The sequence below is a fragment of the Dermochelys coriacea genome, chromosome 2, assembly GCF_009764565.3.
Source record: "Dermochelys coriacea isolate rDerCor1 chromosome 2, rDerCor1.pri.v4, whole genome shotgun sequence".
NCBI classification, from domain to species: Eukaryota; Metazoa; Chordata; order Testudines; family Dermochelyidae; genus Dermochelys; species Dermochelys coriacea.
The window spans coordinates 4,820,703-4,846,974 of record NC_050069.1 but is presented as its reverse complement, the minus strand read 5'-3'; the positions used below and the strand labels follow the sequence as shown (position 1 = coordinate 4,846,974).

General features: G+C 43.3%; 1 protein-coding gene and 1 long non-coding RNA gene across 5 annotated transcripts in view; one reads left to right on the top strand and one right to left on the bottom strand.

Annotated features, from left to right (window-relative positions):
- The window catches only part of ZC3H3 (zinc finger CCCH-type containing 3), a 330,762-nt gene that overhangs the window by 130,170 nt on the left and 174,320 nt on the right, over positions 1-26,272 (bottom strand). For all 4 annotated transcript variants that reach the window (XM_038390637.1, XM_038390638.2, XM_043507235.1 and 1 more), the window contains one exon: positions 6,047-6,240. In XM_038390637.1, coding sequence (XP_038246565.1) covers positions 6,047-6,240 — 194 coding nt within the window. The remainder of the gene's footprint in view (positions 1-6,046; positions 6,241-26,272) is intronic.
- LOC122458572 lies at positions 4,105-21,844 on the top strand. The gene is made up of 3 exons (XR_006278616.1): positions 4,105-4,252; positions 7,949-7,951; positions 21,831-21,844. It is a non-coding gene; the product is annotated as an uncharacterized LOC122458572 (long non-coding RNA).

Sequence of the window (26,272 nt, the reverse complement as noted above, 5' to 3'; positions counted from 1 at the left end):
GCAAAATTATAACCCATCTTAAGTAAATTCCAAGCTATTAAATTGTCAAGAGTGTTTCCCATCTCCTTGCTAATCCAAAATACACTGTGTTTTGCACTGAAGGCGAACTGAAAAGCTCTCTTTTAAACATACCTTTTTAAGTGCTCAAGATCAAGATTACGTGGATGTGTGGAATCTCGTACACAACAAATAAATACGATTTTGCAGTCTGACAGCCCCACCTGTCCTGAAGGAAGGAATTCTGATATTCAATGGAATTCACCCTTTCCGAGCAGAAGAAAATATGGCTACATTCCAAAGGAGGGCTGAAAAGTCACACACAGAGATAGAGCTATAGGGGTATAAACTGAATGGCCCAAATAGCAGGGGTCAAAGGGACATTCAGAACAGAAGGGATTCAAAACTAAAGGCCCTTTATTAGTCTTGGGTTCCCCCAAATCTGAGATTACCCACTCCCCCCAGCATTCACTGTACTGGCTGACAACACAAGTCCTAGGGTACCTATTGAAGCACAGACCAGGCCCATGGCAAAGTCCATTAATTCCTTTCTTATTATAGTGAAATAATGGCAAATCTTTGCAAACCCTCATCTAATTTCAAATATTAGAAGAAAAAAAATTTGCAAAACCTTAGCAGATGATGCACAAAGTCTGCCTGCCTGGTTTCATCCTCTGACTTCAGTCCCTGAGCCACCCCTCACTTTCTTTTCAAAAGAGTTACAACAGGTCACCTTTAAAAACTAACACACTTGAAAGCCATTTCCTTTACCTCTTGCCTAGCAACTCCCAAGTTCAGGGTTTCATATTTCTTTGGCAACAGTTACTGACCCTGTAAATACCTAGAGGCAGAGCATCTCTCAGCCCACCCTGTGCTGTTCCAGGTGTTCAACAGAAGAAACAATGGATTCTGAATACTGGCCTTACTGGGTGGAGAGCCCTAGTTCATCTTGAGCAGAACTATGTTAGTTACTGTTTGCTGAGATTGATGGGACAAATAGGCTCATCAGAAGCTTGTACTAACACCGTCTAAAGGAAAATGCATCCAAGAATAAAAATGGTAGGTTAATTATGTCCTTCCAAAACACTCTGCTTTCCGACACAAGACTCTTCTGAGACCCCAAGTATTTAGAGAGCCATAAAGAAGTGCCATCCTAAGGAGAATGATAATTAAAGGGATAGCCTTACGCATTTACCTTATAATCTGTGTTAATTTTCAGCGGCAAAGGAGATTATTCTGAATTGGCTAGTGTGTCTGTGTATGCCGCTGCCCTCTTCTGGATAGTATCAAGACTGCTCAGCTGTGTGTCACAGGCTCTATACTGTTCACAGATAATCAGGATTCTCCTTTAACTGGAGTGGCAAGGGCCGTGCTTTTGGAGAAGAAGGATCCATGCTGTATTCTCAAAGAAGCTTCAGTGTGAAGCACTGAATGTCGCTGGTGTGCAGCAGAGCGATGGCAATGAAGCCGGAGGCGTATTATAATAATAGCCACTCTCATTGAGGGGCCATGGAACATTATTACTTTTTTTGTTTTCATTTGATGGCTGCCTTAAAATTTATTTAGAATTTGAAAACCACTTCTTCACAGACCTTTGTGGCAGGCTGAATTCTGGACCTAGACTAAAGGACAGTCACCGTCAGCCAGACAGAACATTGGCCCAGGATCTCCTCCAGCTCGCTGGGGCTCCCTTTCCCCATCACAGCTGTTATTGTACTGCATGCTCATTTGGGATCACAGAAAGGACAATTCCGACTGGCAGATGGACTTCCCCAATACAATAATCACTCCCAGCTTTGAATCAACCCTTCCCTTCAAGCCGACATTAGAAGGGGCATTGGAAGCTTAGCTGACTCCACTGTGAGCCACCACCGCAAAGTGCTGAGTATCTGTGGTAGGTGCTATGACCGCATCTACTTCCATCTCTCTCACAAACCTCAGAGATACACAGGAGCCATCTCCAAGCAGGTCAACAACAGAGCAGAGCTTTTACTCTAACACTGGTTTCAGAGTAGCAGCCGTGTTAGTCTGTATTCGCAAAAAGAAAAGGAGTACTTGTGGCGCCACAAGTACTCCTTTTCTTTTTACTCTAACACTGGTAACCTCCTTCCATATGGAAGGTACCAATTTAGTGTATTCCTGTTTCCAGCCCTTCCGCCACTTTATAATCCAACAAACTAACTGTCCCCTGCTGCCTAGAATTATACTTTCTACCACTACTAAAAACCAAGCATCTAGGTATCTCCCACCATAAGCAAGGCCTCTAGACTGGGATTTTCTAAACTACTTAGAGTTAGGTTCCCAATTCCTATTGAAAGTCAATGGGAATTAAGGGATTTAGGCACTTGGCATTTTAGAAAATACATCCCCTAAATGTCAAAAATCTTCGTATCCACCCTTGCCAGCTAACCTGGCTCGCTCTGTGGTTTGGCCCACCTGTTTTCCCCTTCAGGAAGTTCCCCCATACCTTTTCCCACACATAGTAGCAAAGCGATGAGTTTACAGGTGGGATCAAGTGCTTTTAAAACAAACAAGAACCTATGCGTGTGGGTGCAGACACAGCAACAGGGAAGACACTGTATAGTACCTGCCTGCGTAGCCAGTCACTGGGTGGGTCTCTGTCCTTAACAGGACTAAATTGCAAAAATGCCAGCTAAAGCTTCCTTCCCAAACTGCTGGCCAGACTTCTTTTAATGCTCTCAGAAGGCAGATTACCTGGAAACGATGCTTCATCAACTTTCCACCCCTCTGACCTCTTCAATATCATCATCTCTGGTATTATCTGCACACTTCTTCATTTCCCATCGGCACGGTACAGGAAGCTAATCCCTGGTTTAAGCTAAATCTCCACCCTCTTCACCTACAGAGATGATATGCCATAAGCATTTCTCATCACTGTGGTTACTTCTCTAGCCTAGCCCTAATTTCCCACTCTCAATTTTCTCTCTCTCACATTTACCATCTGCATGTAAGCTGGGGGAAGAGTGGGAGGGTGTTTATTCTTTGTTGAGATGTTGCCATTTGCTCTTAATTTCTGCCCATTTTTAAAAACTTTCAGAGGCTGCTCAGTTCTTCTGCTGACAGGATTTGTGTGTCTATTCAAGGCTCTCACTCACTCACTCTATAATCCTGTTCTTTATGGGTTTGTTTAACCGCACTGGCTGCCAGCGTCCCTTTTAAATATTTCATTTGCCTTGGGCTTTTGCTCTCTTTTGGGTTGTTTTCAAGGGGGGAAAGAGGGAAATTAGACGTAGATTGATTTTTTTCCTGAGTTAATTTGGACAATAATCGATTCCAAAGATTTTCCTTCACCTCATCCTGCACTTCTGTGAAGTCGGGGGTTGTGGGCACGCTGCCGAAATGCCACTTTCAGATACAGTGAGAGAAGCATTTCAGTTCTGTTTACACTGTAATCAGAAGGCCCCAGATGCTCACCAACTTCTAGGTTATTTATCATACCTTGGTTATTTCCGTTGACCAAGAGAGGGGAGAGGAAAAACCCTCCTAAAATTATAGGATGTTCCCCCAACTATACCAGGCAACAGAACTGTCTGAGATCCTCTGGGAACGTCTCTCCTTTAACTGATTCCACTCTAGTTATCCCAATCAGCATCTGGACAGTTGAGATGTCCTCCCTCTCAGTAGGCTAGGCCTTTCAAATAAGCTTACTGTATCGTCTTTCACATGTCCTGAGCTCTCTTTTTAACCTGTCAATCTCCCAGTGTTTTAAATTATATTTAAAATTAAACCCTCACCTTTGTATCAAGTCATAGAATATTAGGGTTGGAAGAGACCTCAGGAGGTCATCTAGTCCAATCCCCTGCTCAAAACAGGACCAACCCCAACTAAATCATCCCAGCCAGCGCTTTGTCAAGCTGGGCCTTAAAAACCTTTAAGGATGGAGATTCCACCACCTCCCTAGGAAGTCCATTCCAGGGCTTCACCACCCTCCTAGTTAAATAGTGTTTCCTGATATCCAACCTAGATCTCCCCCATTGCAACTTGAGACCATTACTCCTTGTTCTGTCATCTGCCACCACCGAGAACACCCAAGCTTCATCCTCTTTGGAACCCCCTTCAGATAGTTGAAGGCTGCTTCAAATCTCCCCTCGCTCTTCTCTTCTGTAGACTAAATAACCCGAGTTCCCTCGGCCTCTCCTCGCAAGTCATGTGCCCCAGCCCCCTAATCATTTTCGTTGCCCTCTGCTGGACTCTCTCCAATTTGTCCATATCCCTTCCGTAGTGGGGGGACCAAGTGAGATCCAAGTATAGTAACATTAATTTACACATCCACCCTCCATCTCTCCAAAACTCAACCTCTCCCACCAAAAAACTGCTACATATCAACCACTTGACTTAGCCGAGCTTTATTATAATTAGAAAGGCAGGATGATCCAGCAGTTAGGGCACTAGCTTTGGACTTGGCTGTGCTGCTGTAAGGTCTACCGTGTAGCCGCTCTCCCATCGGTATAATTCAACCACCTCCAATGAGCGGCAGTAACTATGTCGGCAGGAGAGCATCTTCTGCCGACATAGCGCTGTCCACACCGGTGTTTTTGTTGGTAAAACTTATGTCGTTCGGGGCTGTGTGTTTTTTCACACTCCCAACTGACAAAAGCGCCAGTGTAGACATAGCCTTAGTGTGTCTGTGCCTCAGTTCCCCGCCTGTACAATGAGAAGGGAACTTCACAACACCTTAGTGGGGTTGTGAAGATAAATACATTATAGATTGCGAGCAGCTCAGCTATTACAGTGATGGCGCCACATAAATACTCGAGAGAGACACCCAGATTATCCCTGTTGTTCTTTATGACAGTGGTTACAGAATGAACACCTGCTGAGCACAGACAGAAATGGAGGAAAATGCACAACAGGTCCTCAAGCCCTGGATTGCTTAAGAGAAGTACATTAGACTAGCTGTCAAATACAACTGGGATAGGCACACAGACCATTCTAGACTAGGATACTGGTCAATCTAGGTTTCAGAGTAGCAGCCATGTTAGTCTGTATTCGCAAAAAGAAAAGGAGTACTTGTGGCACCTTAGAGACTAACAAATTTATTAGAGCATAAGCTTTCGTGAGCTACAGCTCACTTCATCGAATGCATCCGATGAAGTGAGCTGTAGCTCACGAAAGCTTATGCTCTAATAAATTTGTTAGTCTCTAAGGTGCCACAAGTACTTCTTTTCTTTTTGGTCAATCTAGGTTTGTCATTTTACCTCCAGCAGTAACCCACAGCTGACACTTCTATAACAAAAGTGATGAACACGTGAAACCAATGTTATTGGGACAAATATCTCTAGAAGCAGTTAACAGTCACTGCTGATCTACTTACATCAGTACTAACTTTAATTTGATGAACCCAACAGATGCCTTTGAATTGGATGACCCATTTACAGGCAGGACTATCTTAGGTAGCTATAGGGTGCCCATCAGAGTAGTATCTCGGCAACCCTGGTGTTTAGGAGAATGACATGATATCACCTGAGTTCAGTCAGTCTTCCCTTTGTCTGGTAAAGCAGCTATGGGGATAGGGTTGTCAAACAGGCTATGGGAGGGTGGCAACCGAATTATAGTTCAGGCACATGCTCCTACAGGGTTTTAATGTGTTTCGGAAGAGTTAAAATAGTCACACAGAGTAACAGAAAGAGTGTCTGGGGAGAAGCAGCAGTTGCAGGAACACTGCTGGGCAGACGAGCTTTAATACAATGGGGTGTTACATCTCCGTAAGCTTCACCTTGCTTTTACCATCTCATAGCCCTGTTCAGGAACATACATATTTCTCATCCAATCAGACTAAAGGACACAGTATCCATGGCCTGCGTGGCTGCATTAGTTTGCTTCTCTCCTACTTTGATTTCTGGTTTTTACTGGCCCCTTAGTGGCTGGGACCCTTCATGAGCAAGCAGGGACAAAAGCGAAGTGTAACGTGCCACACGATAGAGTTGGAGCAATGTAAACATGTGTTGCTCAGTTTGTCTCACCGGAATTCACACACACAGTCGTGCAAACACTCAGCACAGAACACAGAGGCATTATTATCACCTACCTGTTCTACTGTGGAGCTTGTTATTCAGGTCGCCACCCCTGACTGGGGAGCTGGAGGTTTTGGAGAGTTTATTTGCTGACACCCTGTACATCACGCCTCCTATACAGCAAAAGCCTTTGTTCCTCCATCTTGGTTGCAGCTGCTGGGATTTGCCGCCTAGGGCTGACTGGCGCATTTGGTTTAATACCAGAGATCTGCAAAGACAATGAAATGCCACAAATGGGAGAAGAGGTGAGCTTTGCATCCATAAAGCTATCCAGTGAAGCTTCACTTTGCTTCAGATTTCATGGACAAACCTACAGATGCAGGGAGTCTCCTGGGGATAGGATCCAGCCCCACCTATGGCCACTTGCTGTGCGAGCTGGATCCTTCCTGCTCATGCTCCATATTACCATGATAGAGAGCTCTAAATAACTAGAGGAATCAGGGGCTCTCTTCTCCTGCTGTTTCACAGCCCAAGCTGAAGGAAAATCGTAAGATTCCCCCACTCCTCTTGTTTAACATCTATTGACTACTTCCTTTAAGGCCTTTCTGCTCCTCAGCTCAGGACACAGTACACCTTCATTCACTCTTCCCTACAGGCCTGAGCAGCCCCGTCCTCCCCAAGCTGGAATAGAAGGTTGGGGGAAGTGCTGCTGGGAGGAGAACTCTGGGTCTTGAAGCTGGCTGAGGGGCACTAGGGGACATCAAATGGCTTCCCAGGGCACCATGGCTTTGGTTGACCCAGCCCTGCTCACTGGCCCTAAATATTGCTGACTGATACCATAGACCTCCAACGCTGAACCCAAAGAACAGCTAAAACCTGGGCTGTATACGTGGCTATTAGTGCATGACAGCATATAGCACACGGAGGTTTCTGTGTGCTTTCTAAATATAGATCCGACTTTACTGCTACCAAAATACATACACGTGGACACAGCCATCCCAGTGAAACTGGGCACAGGAGCACTCAGCTGCCCAGTGGTTTGGAACATCCTGTCCCTAGCCCTGGCTCACTGAAGATCCATAGCTGCCAAGGGCAGGAAAACCAAGCTCAATGGTTCATTTAAATCCAGAAGCTGGCTCTCTCTGAGGAGCCCCCTTTTCCCAGGTTGTCCCTGTTTTGCACCAAAGCTGGAGAGGATGTCCTCTCTGCAGAATCTCCCCAAGAAAGGATATCCTTCCTAGCCAAATGGAAGGTTGGGGTAGCCCAGACGGGGCTGGCAGCCCAAGACCCATCTGCAATCATAAGTAGCTGGCAACAGACGTAGGCCTGGAATTCCACAGTCAGGTGGGACAAACAGCATCCGGACTGTGCCCCACTACTGCAGCTGAACAGTCTAACCAAACTTACTGGAGCCCTAAAGCTATAGGAAAGTGATCCACAAACTGTGGCCCTTCAGTACCTCTTTAGGGCCTTACATGTGGTTCTTGTGGGGCCTGTGCGTCTATGTTGCAGCCAGTGAGAGGGATGAGAATGGAGCGATACCCCTTACTTTCCAGCAGTCAGTGGGAGAAAGTTGTAGCACAATCACATGGCCCTGGTGCTTTTAGGACACTGGAATATGATTAATCTAGGGCCTGTTGACAGCTGCATGAGATAAACAGCAGCTGATAAAGGCTGTAAACTAACACCTTAGTACCAACTCTACCCTCCATGTGCTCATTCACTGCAGGAAACCCTTCCAATTGACAGACTGACTTTTCCTATGTAATGTCAGTTTGCATTCAATCTGGGTAAAGCCATGTGCCTCATTTTTGTACATATCTCTTATGCATACAGAGCTGTTGTGGCCAAATCAAATCCACTCAAATATCAAGTCCTCTTAACCATTTACCACTAATCCAAACAGTAATTTGTTTATGCAAATTACAGCTCTAATTTTGCATTAGTACAATTTATGCTCATAATGCTATTAACAGAACGTACATAAACCACGCATTACTGAAGAATATCTGTAAATTAAGGCCTGGCATCCCATCAGCAGAACGCAAACCCCGGGAGCATTACCTTTAAATGAAGATGTGCTGCAAAGAAAGAGAGAATTGTAAAATGTAATAGTTACATTTATTAGTGCTTAGTTTGACAGTCTATTCATTTAATATGGCTGTTGCCATTGGCTACCAACCGTACATAGCTGCTTGCGAGTTTCCACAGATGCAGGGCGGGAGAAACCTTAGAATGAATGGTTATGCTGCAGCATTCTGCAATCGGATTCTTTGGCAAGCCCTTCAATGTGCCTTTGGGACTTACACGCCTTATTAAAGGTCTAAAAATCTGTGTTTATAGCAAGGGACTCACATGAAATGGAGAAAGAAACTTCCCTGTCATTCTTGTACAGTGAAATTAGCATTTCTAATGGGGCTACAAATAGCATAAGCCCAACGGTGGAATCTCTGACTGAACAGACAGTTGTGTGTGGATTGGATCGCAATGCAGAATGAAACAGAGCTGCACCTGATTTCCTCCTGGATTCTCTCCACGGAGCCTCTCACCTCTGCCGTCCTAATGTGCAAATCTGTGATGTAGTGAGGACGACAGCACAGTGGTCAGAGCAGTAGCCTGAGAGTTGGGAAAGCTGGGTTCAAGACCCTGTTCTACCACAGACTTGCTGTGTGACCTTTGACAAGTCACAATTTTTTGCCTCAGTTCCCTGTGTGTAAAATGGGGATAAATGCACTTCCCTACCCTACAGTGGTGTTGTGAAGATAGATGCAGTAAGATGATGAGGCACCCCATTACTATGGTAAAGGGGGCGATTTATGTACCCCCTATAATAAGCCTGACTATGTTACGTCACGGCCTAGTGACCAGCCTGCAGATGGGAAACAACCCCTATCTTTTGCATTTCAGAGGTTTGTCAGCTTGGTTCCAACCTGTTTTCTTGGCTCATCCATACCAAAAATCAAGGTGAAAGTAGTTTTCTCTCTAGAGAGATCTAGTTCCACTGGTCTGTGGGGAACAAGATTCTTTAGAGATCATAGGTACTTGGTGTGCATAATGTTTGGTTCTTAGGAAACCTCTCTAACGTCACTAGGAGATCCACGCAGAGCCTTAAATTCACACGGCCTGGCAGGAGTGAACCTCATCTCCGAGCTACACTACACTGCAACGTGTGCTAGGTAGCACTCTCTTGGTGGGCCATTTGGAAGCGTCAGCCAGTGCAGGATGGACCTACCCTCCTTTTAGGCAGGAGAGACAGGACACAGTGTATTAATCACATGTTAATCCCATGCTCTTCCTGCTGTATTTCAAGACCTTGATCAGCCCCTAAAAGGCACATAGTGCCTGTCTCAGGCACCAGCTCTCCTCCCCCCTGAATCCCATCACTGCAGGGGTAAATAGCCAAGGCTTTGTTTGTTGGTTCCCAGAGTGGAATTACAAGGACCTGCGGTAAAGGCCTCCCAGTGGCAGGGCTTCAGCTGTCAAATTCACTCACAGCACAGACATATCAGAGCCAGAGATTTATCTTCAAGGCGCATCTATTTGTATGGGCCCTAGCAAAATTATGAGTATTTGCACTGCCTGGAAATTGGTCTCCTGGCTGGTTAGCTCCTCGGTCTGGTTTAAGGGAACTGAACTAGATGTTGTGAGAGGATGCACAGAGTTATAGTGTATATACATCAAAAATGGACCCTGATACCTTAGTGGTGGACACCTTATTACATTAACACAAATAGTACATTATGCTAAACACACAATAAAAAGTTTTCATAATCATAAAGTAATATCAACACTCCCTGGGCAAGAGAGACCACCTGAACTACACACCTCCACTATCTTCACTCTAACAGCTCCATATTTTAACCTGGAGAGACGCATTGTCAAGTGGGTCTACATTTTAGTCATTCTTACGTTCCCATTTTGCGTCAGTATTGAGCTGTGGACCACAGCCTCTGACAGATTTGTATTAATTTATAGACTGCAGGGGCTCAGAATAAAAAACAACAACACATATTCTGAGTCATGGCATCTCCATTACATCTCCACTTTTGCTGCCTACTTTCCACATCCAGGAAATACTAAAGATAACCAGGTTGCACAAAATTAAACGAATTCAGAGCCAGATGCTCTTTGTACGGCATTTGTAGCTGGTAGACTAACTTCCTCACTGCAAAACCACAGGTTCTTTGAACTCACACACCTTCTGCGTGGGGCACTGGAAACTCAAAGCTAACGTGAAGGTTTGAATTTACAGGGGAAGGGTGATTTGGGGGCTAAAGGATTGAAAGGGGTATGTAGGGTCTATTCCCGTTCTTGCCCCAAACTATGTGACCTTGCAGACATCATTTAAACTGTGCCTCAGTTTCCCTCATCTGTATCAACAAGAAGGCTGAGTGGCTTAAATGTTGTAATGCTTGTAAAGCGCTTTGAGATCCTTCTATGAAAAGCACAACAGATGCTCAAAGCATCTCTCATGTACCTATAAAAAAAACACACCTTCAAGGAGCACAAGCCTCTTTCAGAGCTACACAATGACTTGCATAGACAGGCCTGTACTTAACAAGTCAATTAGTCTGTTGTACTTTGAAGGCTCTTTGCTTCTATTTGCATTAGATTGCAGGGTTTTACTAGGAAGATCCTTAATACAAACACCTGCATTCAGTATTGTTCTAAATACAGAGACTCCGTAAACCCTTCTTTGGAAAACATGCCTGGAAAAGGCCTCATTAAAGCTATCCACCCTAAGGTGGTTGGTGCAGTTAGTTTCCTTTAAATAAAGTATGCTAGATAAAAGGTAAATGCTGCATGGTTTCACTAGCAGTGATAGTGGTAATACGCTACAGCTGTGATTAAAACTAACCATTACAGACTAACAGCTTTTTAACAGAACATGGAGTTACTTCCCCCTGAGCTAAAACCAAACCCAAGTGTAAAAACTAATCAAATATAGGAACCTTCAAGTGAGCAAGTATTGTTTGAAAGTACTTAAGCTGCTTTCCCACAACTTAATTGGAAGTCAGGTATAACAGCAAAGATCCTTATAAGAAAATTATCTCTCACCCAAGAGATCTGCCTATGAGAAACTAAGAACTACACACTGACACTTTAAAAGGAATTCTGTGACTGTATGTCGTTAGAAACAGAATATTTGCTTGCTCAGAGAAACAAGGATGTATCCATAATCCCTATATACAAGCAGCATGGTGGGAATGGTTAGCGATATGGGATTTATTTACTTCTTTTTCTACATATAAAACATCGAAGAATGCCTATAAAACATCACTGATCGAGACACAAGGCCTGGCTATTACAAAATTACTCTGATACAGGAACTTTCAATATTTTCTTTTAGTCTCTGGTAGGAGAAAAAAACCCCACATGCTCATTTAAATTTCCATCTCTGGCTTGCCAGCAGAGATGCACGGAATTCAGTGAAGCTGATGCAGTGCTCAGGGCGTATAGACGCTGCTGTGTTAATATCTTACATCTATCATGTTGCAAAGCACACTAAGAGAAGCTTGCTTAAAGGAACGCTTATTTTTCTCCCCCTGTGTTAGCAGCAAATTGTGTGTATGCAAACTGCTGAAGTGAAAGCTGTCCCTGTCAAGACACTAGGTAATTCTCACTGAAAAAAATGTGTACAAGCCAAGCCACTTCCTGCGAGTTGGAACTGAATGCTAAAAACGTATTAATCTCGGTAGAATCACTTGTGGCCCCCATCTTTCTTTTCTGACAAGTAACTTAGTTAATTTAGCAGATCAGCGATCACTGAACTGTGTTGTACACTGCTTGGTGTCTAAAAAACTAACATCCACTTACACACAATACAAAATGGGTGAGGAAGAGAGAACTACAGGGGAACAGAGTCCTGGCTACACTGGGAGTAAAATCCTTTTACCCCCCAAAGCATTCATTCAGGTCAGGAAAAAAGAAGTGTTTATACCTGACCTGTATTTGGAAGTTAAACATCCTAAACACAAAGCCAAGAGCTGCAGCACTTCCGTCTGCATGGTAGTGTGCACAGAGCGATCCGTTTGTGTTTAAAGCACTTTTAGCCCATCAGTTCAATTCTCTAGAATAAATGCAGCCTCAGTGACAAGAGCATGATTTCTGTCCCCTACTTGGCCCTATTCACACAGGCTGGCTAAGCTCCGTTTAAGTGGAGCTCATTTAAAACTGGGTTAAGTGACAGTTTTAGGGCCTGTGCAGACAAGACCGAAGGGCTTGCGCTCAGTGCAGTTCAAACCATGCTACTAACAACCAGTCCAAGCCCAGTTGTTGCTCCCAGAGTTCCAGCAGTTTCCTTGACTATTTTGGACAATGATTTTTCTCTTTATCACAGAGTTACAAGTTATGCAATGTTTACAAACTACTATGGTCCCTGTTCAAAAGACACCACTTGCCCAATAGTTACCACTCCATGAAAAATAGCACAGGTTTCCCTTGTATCTGAGCAGAGAATAAACTGTATAGTACCTGCTGGCAAATACTAACTCTTTCATAGCAACCACTGCAGTTTATAAATATTTAATTCTTTATAAAGAGAAAGCAGTAGTCAGCACCCAGAACATCCGAGGGAACCAGGCTAGCATCTTGGGAGCAACAACCCTACTTAAATGCTATGGATAGTGTCATAGTTTGGAGAGTTCCTCAGCGTGGTTTACCTTTCTTAACTTCTTGCCTTTCTGTAAGCTTCAGAACCACTGACAGGCCATCTAAGGTGTCTTCCCCCAGTTGGAGATGTTCCACCATAATGACCTCTGGAGGGCTTCTGAAGAGAACACCAGGCCAAAGACAATCACACATCACATGAGACATCCCAGAACAGGATAACAACACTGTTCCTCGTTCTGCCTTCAGAACCACTAGCCAGACTGCTGGAATCTTGGGAAAAAATTGAACAAATTTGAAAGGATGAAGGCTCGGTATGTTTAGGTAGAACTACACAGGCAGACCATGCGCTTGCATTGTTCCCCTTGTGGGACCGAGGCCTAAGTGTGGGGCCCATTCAAATTCAGCTAGGAGAAAATCTCTGGGACTGGTAGCTGGGCATGTCTGATTCTGATGGGGTTGAGAGATCCTGGAATTGACTAAACTTCGTAGACAATGGACCAAATAATATTTCAAAGTGCTACAGGAATCTTTATCTTTCTTCTGAGATTAGAGACTCAGAGCTTCACTTAGAGTGGGGTGGGAGTGGCATAGTAACAGATAGGCCAGACAGAGAAGCCTTTATACTGCAATCTTAGCTCCTCCATTTCGGAATATAACATGGTCCTCTCAAGTGCCTAGCAGTGAAATTTCAGCAGCACTCCGAACACACACACACACACACACACACACACACACACACAGACACGCATGTACATGCTGTGTTTGCATACCCACAGATTGTGCTACCAACATGGGTGACACACATCTGAAGACTGTGGGGACAACATACATTCAGTCAAAGTCTAACCTGAGGGCATGACAGTGTTGTTGGTGCAGGGAAGCTTTGTGCCACAGTGGTGACTAATGGAATCATCTCTGCCTTTGTTCCCATTCTCTCTGTGCCAGGAAGACTCTGAATAGTGACTTCTCTGAACACGGCTTCCACCTGTCCCCTATGCCCACAGCCCCAGGACCCTAGAAAGACCGGGTCACCTACCAGCTAGGGCTTATGACCTGAAAAATGTTTATTTCTAGAAAAGTCAAAGTTAATGGGGGGAAAAACTCCTAAATGGAGTTGTAATCTGCTCCAATAACCTTTAGAGCTGTTTCCCCCGCTGGAGACAGAAAGACTGAAGGAAAGGCGCCAGGAAGTTACATTACTGCTTCAGCAGTTTTATTATCTGTCTTCACCCTGCTTGCAAAAGATACAGTCCAGACCGGTGCAGGGAATGCTACAGAATACCTACTGTACATGGTGATAGGGGTGGGAGAACAGAAGACTGAATACATTCTCTGCCTGAATTCACCTTACTGTACATAGAGTACTAGGCATGGGAACCCAGATAGCCTATGGTTTCACTAAACATGTCAGGAGTTATTTTTAATTTCTGCATTTCACGCTGCACAAGGAGGTTAATTCCTTCGCCTTTCACCCTCAGGAATCCTACGTTTCCATTTGGCTTGGGGTACTGGTCAAATGAGTCTGGAAGAGTCAATCTAGTCTCTAGTGGACACGTCTGCAACAGAATTTTACACCATCAGGTCTTTTCTTAAGCGGAGGGCTGACCAAGATTACAGGTTCATCTGCAAGGAGGCCTGAATCTCGCTGTGAGAGATTGGAATGGGAAGCTCAGACACTGCCTACCTTTGCTCAGCTCTGGCCCCAGCTATCTTATTTTCAGGTGGCATAAGATATCCAGAAATTGACTGGAAAAGATCCATTATGTGCCATGCACCAGAGGAAGAGAGAGAATAATTATGTGAATTTGCTGAGCACATATAAGCCATTCCCATACAGAAGGAAAAGAGTGTTGCCTAGAACTTAATTGTCCCAATCATGCCTTTATAAAAGCAGTCTTCCCTTCCTAAAGCAGGCTCTACAGATTTAAGCTGGATTCATTGGTCTTCCAAACAGGTATCTAGCTCTGGCAGTAATATTCGGCTTGTCTCTCCTCCACCTCCTTAAAGTGACATTTGCCTCAGCGGCTAAAAGTCTGAGCAAAAGGCAGAGACAGGGGCAGCATGGGGTGAGCGGGAGCGTGAAGGAAGGAGGACACATCTAAAGAAGGGCAGGGTGCCTCTAAAAACAGCGTGTAGCTTTTAATTTGCAGCAGTGTCACAGCACTCTACTCAATTGTTACCCTAATGGAAAGGATGGCCTTTGGAAACTAACTGTATTGAGAAGAGAGGATAAAATTAATGAGATAATAGCTGGGCCAAGGACCTGAAGAATACACCGGCCCTCAACATGAGGGGCTTGTAATTCCTTTTCTACAACACAAGCCCTCAGATCTAAAGACTTTTCCCATCCGTCCAGCAGGCCTTCTCCGGCAGGAAATTTCATTAACGCTGGAAAATAGGAAAGGTATTAAGCGTGGATAATGAAGGCCAGAGAGGGAACAGTGCCTTAAGATAGTCTTCTTTCTAGCCTTTGTAATGGGAGGCATGAACTTTCCCTTCAAATCCATTTCTAATCCATTTGAAATACTACAGCAAATTATCTTCCCTTCAGCCCGAAAGCAGCCAGCCAATTTACTCCAAATAGAAGTGACAATGCAACAGAATTTATCGCCATAACCTTGACTACACAAGGTTGAGGGTTGCCTTTCCTCCACTCCTGCGTGGGGGAGGAGAGAAATACAATTTTAAATGAAAAAAAGGTGGTAGAGGAACACTACAAAAATATATGTTTAAAAACAGTGTAGCAGCTGTCAAAGATCAGCTGCCAATAGCTGTGAGAGGTTCAAAAGCAGAATCCCATGGTCTGTGTTAACAATAGTCAGAGCCCAAGCCTTGCTCTAGGAAAAGATTTGATTCCTTGAAAGTTAGGCAATGATTGTGTCTGGGCTTTCCCCATTAAATCCACTGACTACTCAACAGTAATAACTTCACTAGTGACCTGAGATTTTAGTCTGTTCAATCATAAATCACACACTTGGCCAAGTTTGATTTTCTTTCTTCCATTTTCTCTACTTAAAACACTTAAGAGTCTGTGTTTTTCCTCTTGTTTTCTGTAAGACTGAATTCTTGCAAATATACTTTCTCTTCCAACAGACGAGAAAAATTCAAGTGTCAGTCCAAGCTAGCAGGAAAGAAAAGGACTCAGCAAGACAATGTAGCATTAAGCAGCACTAAAGTCTGGTCAGCTAATCAGATTGCTTGGCTCAATGAACGGTCCAAACTATTTACTTGCAAAACAAACCAAACTTGGTTGAAAAGAGCTAAGGCTGGACCCAAAAAACAAATGTTAAACTTTCTTTACAAAAATCCTCCTCCTTAAAAAATGTTTCCAAATATCTGATCAGACGAGGGATACAGCCTTTTCCTCACTGCCATACTTCATTGCCCACTACTACTACTATTTTTAAAACAGTTTTTGGTTTGGAAAATTCCTAGGTTTTTTCAAATGATCACCACCAATTAAATTAGGTTGGTGTGTAAGTTGCATATGAAAGGAATCCTGCTCAACAAACCTTACAAGGCCCATTCAGAGCAGAGATCCCCTGCTACAGACTCCTCCCATCTATGCTCTATATACAATCCCACAATTGAGGAAGAAGGCTGTGCTGGTTAACAAAATGACCTGATTTATAGGGGGAGTGAAGGCAGCTATTAAAAAAATAAATCAATAAAAACAACAAATGGAAGATAGGGGAAGCTGATATATCAGAATACAAGTCAGAAGCTAGGAATTGTGGAAAATTGATAAGGGAAGCCAAGGAACCCAAAGAGAACTCTATGGCCAGCAGAATCAAGGACAATAAGAAGGAATTTTTAAAAACTTATTAGGAACAAAAAGAATCCTGACAACAGTACTGGCCCATTACTAGCTGGAAATGGTAGAATTATCAATAATAATGCAGAAAAGGCTGAAGTGTTCAATAAATATTTTTGTTCTGTATTTGAGGAAAAAAACAGATGATATAGTCTCACTATATGGTGATGACAACACTCTTCCCATTCTACTAGTATCTCAGAAGAACGTTAAACAGAACTACTAAAGTCAGACATTTTAAAATCAGCATGTTGAGATAGCCAGCTTTTTTAAAACTCTGGGATGGAAGCTGAGTATCTCACTGGACCATTAATGTTGATTTTCAATAAGTCTTGGAGCACTGTAGCAGTTCTAGAAGACTGGAAGAAAGCTAATGATGTGCCAATTTTTAAAAAGCGTAAATGGGATGATCCAGGCAATTATAGGCCTGTCAGCCTTACATCCATCCCAGGCAAGATAATGGAACGGTTGATACTGGACTTGATTAATAAAGAATTAAAGGAGAGTAATGTAACTAATGTACATCAACATGGGTTTATGGAAAATAGATCCTATCAAACTAACCTGATATCTTTTTTTGATGAGATGAGATTAAAAGTTTGGTTGGTAAAGGTAACAGTATTGATGTAAAGTACTTGGACTTCTGTAAGACATTTGACTTGGTACCACACAACATTTCGATTAAAAAAACTAGAATGATATAAAATGACACGGCACACATTAAATGGATTCAAAACTGGCTAACTGATAGGTCTCAAAATGTAATTGTAAATGGGGAATCATCATCAAGCTGGTGTGTTTTCACAGGGATTGATTCTTGGTCCTATGCTATTTAACATTTTTACGAGTGACCAGGTAGAAAACATAAAATCATCACTGATAAGGTTTGCAGATGATACCAAGGCGGGGAGTGATAAATAATTAAAAGGACAAGTCACTGATTCAGAGATCTGGATCGCTTGGCAAACTGGGTGCAAGCAAAAAGTACGCATTTTAATATGGCTAAATGTACAGGTATACATCTAGGAATAAAGAATGTAGGACATACTTACAGGATAAAGGACTCTATCCTGGAAAGCAGTGACTCTGAAAAAGATTTGTAGGTCACAGTGGATAATGAGCTGAACAGGAGCTCCCAATGTGATATTGTAGCCAAAAGAGCTAAGGCATAAACAGAGGAATCTCAAGTAAGAGTAGAGAGGTTATTTCACTTCTGAATTTGGCACTGGTATGACCGCTGCTATAATACTGTGTTCACTTCTGGTGCCCACAATTCAAGAAGGATGCTGATAAATTGGAGAAGGTTCGGAGAAGAGCCATGAGAAAGATTAAAGGATTAGAAAACCCACCTTATAGTGATAGACTTAAGGAGCTCAATCTATTTAGCTTCACAAAGAGACAATTAAGGGGTGACTTGATCATAGTCTGCTAGTATTTACATGGGGAACAATTAATAATGGGTTCTTCAGGCTAGCAAAGGAAGGTCTAACATGATCCAATGGCTGGAAATTGAAGCTAGAGAAATTCAGATGGGAAATAAGTTGCAAGTAATGAACCACTGGAACAATTTATCAAGGGTCGTGGTAGATCCTCCATCCCTGGCAATTTTTAAGTCAAGCATGGATGTTTTCTGAAAGATCTGCTTTAAGAATTATTTGGGGCAGTGCTATGGTTGGCGTTATTCAGGAGGTGTGATTAAGTGACCATAATGGTCCCTTTTGGCCTTAGAATATATGAATTTCCTCCCCAAACAACTAACCAACCCTGAGTTCAGCTCTTCCTCTAGCCCTCTACTGCTTCAGGCTGCATGTACACAAAGGCCTCATGACAGAACCAGAAGCTGACACTCGCTCTCTGTCTGACTCTTATGGGTCCCCTCTTGGGGTATAGAGGAGTACAAGCACCAAGGAGGAAGGGGAATTATTTAGGGATGGTCCTTTGACTATAAGTAGGGGTACTGGATTAAATTAAGATGGGGAAAATTAGAATAAACCACAGGAAAAACTTTCTCAGAGTGAGAGTGATCAGACTGTGCAACAGTCTCTCAAGGGAAGGGGTGGAAGCTGCAGTGTGTTCGAGGTACACAAAACTCGAGCGGAAAATGCACCTAGAGCTGTACAGTTGAGAACAAACCTGCCCAGCCCCTGGAGATGGGCTAGCTGTCACCTAGCTAGTTTCCTTTCACCTCTCACATCTACAAGCACAGTAAGGTGACGGGTGTGAAGCAGTAGAAGTTTCCCAGACAGGGCTTGGTCTCCACGAGGGATCTTGCAGAGAGAATGCTGTAGGCCTGCAATGCCAAGTTCCCTGTGCAGGGAGGAGAGGGAAGTCTGAAAGCAGGAGAGGAGGAGATTTCAGTGACTGGGGAGCACAGTAATGAGATGGAGAGATGGCGACTTAGAGAGGAAGAATGCTTCTAGGCTCTGAGAACAAGAGGTTTTGGGGCAGGGACACTGACATTTTGGTGGTGACCCCCGACTAGCAGCCCTCAGTGTTTGGGAGATCTAGGCTTTATTTTTGCCATGTAACACCCCGATCTCAGTGGGCATCCTTACTGGCAGCGTCAGTATGGAGGCCAAGGACTGAACGAGCCACACTTCCCAAACTCCCTTCTCACCCTTACAGTTAGTTTCACCCAACGGAAGCTCATGAAGCAGCATGTGGGGAGCCGGCACCACTGCTGCCCAGGCTGATTCCACTCTGGAGGTGTTAGCCTTCATGGCTGTCAATCTGGCACCTGTCCCCAGCACACCATTCCCTTTGGAAACGAGAAGAACGGAGCTGCCAGGGAGCGTGGTCCCTAAAAAGCCCTCCCACAAGAGCGCCGGCCGCTTTCTTGTTAACCACATGTAGCCTCAGAGGGACTGGAAAGGGAGCTCTTTTTAGAGAGTAAACGGCTCAGAAGGCTCACAGCCCCTCTCCAAATCCCCTTGGCTGCTGCATAACAGGGTAAGTCTATTCAGCAGTTGTCTGTGGAGCATTTCAGCAGGAAGTTTTCCCTCGATGGCCATTTGACTAACGACTGGGTTTTTTTTTTCCTGAAGACACTGCAACAGACGCTTTGCTCACCCACCTTACCAAAGCAGACTTGTACCCTTTTCTGTAAGGCCCTCAGCTGCAAGCCTCTCTCTGGCAGAGATTAGAAAAGTGGGTCCCCCATTTCAATGGCATCCATTCCAAGCATCCCCTTTAAGGCAAGTATAATCCCCAGCTGCTAGCAGTAGAGGGGTTTAACACTAACAGGGAACTCCAGCCACAAAAGCAGAACCACTGGGATCAATTGTAAATAATACAAATTGCCTTTGAAGCATCTAATATTTTTTTTCATATTTTTAAAACATTTCATAGATTTCCTGTGTTCTCCTTGCCAATACTTATTATTGAAGCTATCTAAAGAGTTTTCTTCTTTGCAACTCAACCTATTACTTAATCTTGCAATCAAAACTATCGTGGTCATTTTTATGGCCGACTGTTATATAACAAACACTTCATTATACCTGCAATGCAGATTTGGGGGGGAGTGGGTTGGGCAGCGGGATGGTGGTTCCACATTATCCACATGAAATATGACATCTCCTTTTCCTACATGCTGGAGAAGTTCTCTTCTCAAACAGGAACAACTGAAAACAGCCAGGTAATAAAATCATTCTCCCGATATTGACTGGGTATATGTCACCTCAGGCGGGATGTAGAAATAAGGTTTCTTGACATCTTAAAAGACTGCTTCTTGGAACAGCTAGTCCGGGAACCCGCAAGAGTAGAGGCAATTCTTGATTTAGTCATAAGTGCAGCACAGGATCTGGTCCAAGAGGTGAATATAGCTGGACCACTTGGTAATAGTGACCATAATACAATTAAATTTAACATCCCTTTGGCGGGAAAAACACCACAGCAGCCCAACACTGTCGCATTTAACTTCAGAAAGGGAGACTACACACAAAAGAAGAAGTTAGGTAAAGAGAAATTAAAAGGTACAGCAGTGTAATCCTGTGCAAGCTGCATGGAAGCTTTTTAAGTACACCATAATAGAGGCTCAATTTAAATGTATACCCCAAATTAAAAAACATAGTAAGAGAACCACAAAAGTGCCACCATGGCTAAACAAAGCAAAAGAAGCAGTGAGAGGCAAAAAGGCATCATTTAAAAAGTGGAAGTTAAATCCTACTGAGGAAAATAAAAAGAAGCATAAACTCTGGCAAATGAAGTGTAAAAATATAATTAGGAAGGCCAAAAAAAGAATTTGAAGCACAGTTAGCCAAAGACCCAAAAAGTAATAGCAAAGTATTTTTTTTTTTAAGTACATCAGAAATAGGAAGCCTGCTAAACAACCAGTGGGGCCACTGGACAATCGAGAGTCTAAAGGCACACTCTAGGATGATAAGGCCATTGCGGAGAAACTAAATGAATTCTTTGCATCGGTCTTCATGGCTGAGGATATGAGGGAAATTCCCAAACCTGAGCCATTCTTTTTAGGTGACAAATCTGAGGAACTGTCCCAGATTGAGTGTCATTAGATTAGGTTTTGGAACAAACTGATAAACTAAACAGTAATAAGTCACTAAGACCAGATGGTATTCACCCAAGAGTTCTGAAGGAACTCAAATGTGAAATTAGCTATCCTCCAGTTAGTAGTTCTGCAACGTGATGCCAATTTTTAAAAAGGGCTCCAGAGGTGATCCCGGCAATTACAGGCCAGTAAGTCTGATTTCGGTACCGGGCAAACTGGTTGAAACTAAAGAACAAAATTGTCAGACATATAGATGAACATAATTTGTTGGGGAAGAGTCAACATGGGCTTTATAAAGGGAAATCATGCCTCACCAATCTACTAGAATTCTTTGAAGGGGTCAACAAGCATGTGGACAAGGGGAATACAGTGGATACAGTGTATTTAGATTTTCAGAAAGCCTTTGACAAGGTCCCTCACCAAAGGCTCTTAAGCAAAGTAGGCAGTCATGGGATAAGAGGGAAGGTTCTCTCATGGATTGGTAACTGGTTAAAAGATAGGAAACAATGGGAAGGAATAAAAGGTCAGTGTTCAGAATGGAGAGCGGTAAACAATGGTGTCCCCCAAGGGTCTGTACCAAGACCAGTCCTATTCAACATATTCATAAATGATCTGAGAAAAGAGGTAAACAGTGAGGTAGCAAAATTTGCAGATGATACCAAACTACTCAAGATAGTTAAGTCCCAGGCAGACTGTGAAGAGCTACAAAACGATCTCACAAAACTGGGTGACTGGGCAACAAAACAGCAGATGAAATTCTATGTTGACAAATGCAAAGTAATGTACATTGGAAAACATAATCCCAACTATACATATAAAATGATGGAGTCTAAATTAGCTGTTACCACTCAAGAAAGAGATCTTGGAGTCATTGTGGATAGTTCTCTGAAAACATCCACTCACTGTGCAGTGGCAGTCAAAAAAGTGGACAGAATGTTCGGAATCATTAAGAAAGGGATAATTCAACAGAAAATATCATATTGCCTCTAGAATTATAGAGGATGAGGGTTGGAAGAGACCTCAGGAAGTCCTCTAGTCCAAACTCCTGCCATATGAGGAGAGATTAATAAGATTGGGAGTTTTCAGCTTGGAAAAGAGATGACTAAGGGGGGATATGATAGGGGTCTATAAAATATGACTAGCGTGGAGAAAGTAAATAAAGAAGTGTTATTTACTCCTCTCATAACATAAGAGCCAGGGGTCACCAAATGAAATTAGTAGGCAGCAGGTTTAAAACAAACAAAAGGAAGTATTTTTCCACACAATGCAGTCAACCTGTGGAACTCTTTGTGAGAGGATGTTGTGAAGGCCAAGACTATAACAAAGTTAAAAAAAAAAAACCACTAGATAAGTTCATGGAAGATAGGTCCATCAATGGCTATTAGCCAGGATGGGCAGGGATGATGTCTCTAGCCTCTGTTTGTCAGAAGCCAGGAATGAGCAATAGGGGATGGATCACCTGATTACCTGTTCTGTTCATTCCCTCTGGGGCACCTGGCATTGGCCACTATTGGAAGACAAGATATGGCCTGTTTGGACCTTTGGTCTGACCCAGTGTGGCCGTTCTTATGTTCTCTGCACTTTGCACTATTTTTACAGTGCCTTCCATCTGAAGACCTCAAAGGGCCTCACACAAAATAGTTGACAAAAATAAGTCACAACACCACTGCAAGGTAGGCTGATGTCATTAGACATATTTTACAGACAGCGTAGAGAGGTTACATAAATTGCACTAGGTCACAAACAGATGCAGAGATTGAATTAGAACACAGGAATCCCAACTCCCAGCTCTCCTGCTCAATGTGCCACTGCACCACACTTCAACCCAATAAAAAAAAAAAAAGAGGCCAATAAATCCATTTATATACAGGCATTTACACAGAGTATTCCTAGTGGATCAAGCAACCCAGCCACACATAGAAGGAACAAGGCCACTAGATGGGCTTTGGAACATCTCTGCTGTTCATAAATGCAGTTATTTGATATATTATGTAGGGTTAGAGACTCCGAAGTCATATTAAAATTACTGTGAGGTTTTATGTTAAACTGACTGGGAAGATTTGTATTTTAAAAGCCCAGACTGAAAAATCTCTGAATCTTTCCAAATATTTTCTAGTTTAAAAGTTGTTTGCACATAAACAAAATGGTTATCCCAAACGGCTTCCCTCTTTCTTATTTATTCACCCAAAATGAAGTTACAAACCCCCTGGCCGAGGCATCAATATTCACTGCAGATGAAAGGACCATGATCACAAAACTGAAGATTCTGATGTCTTTGAGTATCCAGCAGGTGAGGTGGGAATGGGGGTTGTCATGTTTACATCAAAACGTTGCAATACTTAAGAGCTTTGAGAAAGAAGCCAGGAAAATATCTGAAGTCATATGGAGGTTGCTGGCTCTGAGGTTTTCTAAAAAGCACTTACACTCTGTTAACCTGCATTGCATCAGGAGCTTTATCTCCTGATAGGTTCAAGAAAGCTGTGAAGAGCACAACACTGTGCCCGGCCTAATTCACCAACCCACACTCTGCCAGCATGATGCTTGAAGGTCCATTGCCCCATCAGCACCTAGATTATGGCAACAACTGAATCCAAGGACCTCTGTCTAAAAAAAGAAATAAAAATACAGCACAGCTATGGGCTATGATGACAAAACGTGACCCACAATCCAGTGTCCCCCCTGTATGGCAGTGTCTTACTGTGGGGGGAAGCAGGGACGTCACATTCAGCTGCACCCCCCGCTAAAGCTCTTCCTTTTCCCCTGGGTTGCTGGCCATGAGCTATAATCCAGCTGCTTTGTTCCCACTGGATTTATTTCAAATTCTCTCTTGAATGCTTTTCAGCTCCACAACAGGGTTTCCCTTTAATTCCTCTATTACTCCTGAGAAAAATCACAACGCAGAGTTTAAACTGCAGTTGGCAGCATCGCTGTGCGCTGAGACCTCAAAAGCCCAGCCCAGCCTGAGAGCGTGCCAGTTGCCTCTTCCATTTTGTGGTGGAGATGCTACATGCCATAGCACTTATATGGTGCTTAAAGCATGCTAAGCACTTTAGAAAGCAGAGATAAGACATGGCCCCTTCCCCAAAGAGCTTACTATGTAACTGTGGAGACACACCCCAAATCACTCCTGATCGAGGCCTTGGGGTCAATTCCTTTTGCTTGCTTGCAACTCCACTGACCAGGAGGAATACAAATGCCTTCTTATACAAGACTGCATAGAGCCTGGCTGCCAAAAAGCATGGTGTACAGAGTGCTGTGCAGGGAAGCCAGGTGAAATGGTTTTCAATTACTACACAAAAAGAAAAGGAGTACTTGTGGCACCTTAGAGACTAACAAATTTGTTAGTCTCTAAGGTGCCACAAGTACTCCTTTTCTTTTTGCGAATACAGATTAACACAGCTGCTACTCTGAAACCTGTCAATTACTACGCAGTGTGTCCCACCGCATCTGAGACCCTCCACAGTCACGGGGGGAGGGACAGAATGTGCCCCTTGATGAGCAGCTAGTCACATTTCAATAGCATTTGAAAATACCAGGGTGGAATTAAGAAGCTGGTAGGGTTCCTGAAGTCTTCATCTGGGGGGTGCCAGGGAGGGCTAGTACAGCAAGTTGAGTTTACATGGTTTAGTCCAAGTAAGGGAGAATTTACAAAGTATTGATCATAACTAGCCCAACCTAGCAAATTGCTGACTTCAACTTTACGCTACCCAAATACTCATCATGTGAATCTTATTCATATTACTCTGTTCCATCTCACATACCCTCCTCCCCACATAGCAATATCTCTTGGTGCTCAGAGTCCTTTAGGCCTGGTTAAGGAGAAGCACCGAGATTCCCCAAAGTGAGGCTCTTCCAGTCATGCTCCACAAGCAAGATGGTGGATACAGAATCAGCTGTATGTGCCTGGGGAGTGCTGAGCATTCTGAATGGAGGCAGAGCTCCAAAAACAGATGCGAGGATCCACGGGGGGAACTTTGTGCTTTTTAAACCCCTCTAAAAACCGAACTATGAAAGGCTCTGGAACAAAAAGTCTGGGTAAGAGAAGTGGCTTCCAGCAAGCTCAGTATAAGTAAGCACTGTGACAACATTCCCCACACAGCTCTAACCACTGGACCCAAAACCCATAATCAAGCCTAGGTTGCTTTGAAAGAAAGCTGGCAATTGCACCAAATGGTATGAGTCTGTGCAAGGATTCCCTGAGGAGAGAGTACAGGGATTAAAGCAAAACCAAATTCACTCTGATTTGTGCTCCCAGCCATGACTTCACTCCCTTGTCTGCCAAGGTGGGGTGCTTCCGAACAATGGGGCCCTTTTAGACTCTCACAAAACAGAAATGCCAAGAACCTTTGCCAGGTGATTAGGTAACAGACTCTTTATGTGAACTACTGTTTCCCTATTACAAATAAGTCACTCAGGTCTTGTCTACACACAAGCTTGCACCAGTTTTAATTAAACCACTTTAGCTTGCCTACATCAATTTTAAAGCTACCTCTATGTAATCCAGGTGTAAACTGATTTAATAGTGTCCATATACAAAGCTGCACAGATTTAACAATCAACCAATTTAAAAAAAAAATCACCTCTTCAGTTAAACCTGTGCAATGATGTGTGTAGATCAGGCCTGAGATTACTAATTTAGCATGGTGAACAATATTTCACCACACGCAAGACCTGTCATCCTATGTTACATTCCTTTTTCCTTCTCCACTGTAGGAAAAGAATGAGCACACATGCTCCGGAAAGATTTTAACCTGAGGCTGTGTGTCTGTTCACAGTATCATTTATTGGTCAATAATAGCCAAAGAGTATAAAGGAGCTTAATAGCTTGAGCAGCAAAATAAACTGAAAGGAGCAAATAACCTTTAATGTCCCATGTCATGTTCAACCTCCTCACTATCATGGTTCTTTTATATCCCCTGTATTTTCAACTGTTATGCAAGACAGCTGTGTGTCAACAGGCTTTTGACAATCCCTGCAATTTTCCTGTTATGAGTGCCCCCAGCTGCATCCCATGCAGATTGAACTGTATGTTTGGGGAATTTACAGGAATGCTCCTGATTGCCTTGAAGATCAAAACAAAGGATCCTCTCGGATTTACAGATGTATTAAATCTGTTGGAAGATACTTTTAAAAAAAACAAAAAAACTCTACATGTTGTCTAGGGGACAGAATTCTGGACTGGGAGTCAGGACTCCCAAGTTCTGTTCTCAGCTCTGCCATTCACTTTGTGACCTTAGGCAAGTCACGTCACCCCCTCTGTGACTCACTTTTCCCTTATGTAAAGTGGGGATATAATGCTCGCATAAATGCCACAGGGTGTTGGATCTATTGCTGTCTATGGTACTTGTACAGCCCCTATTATCACAG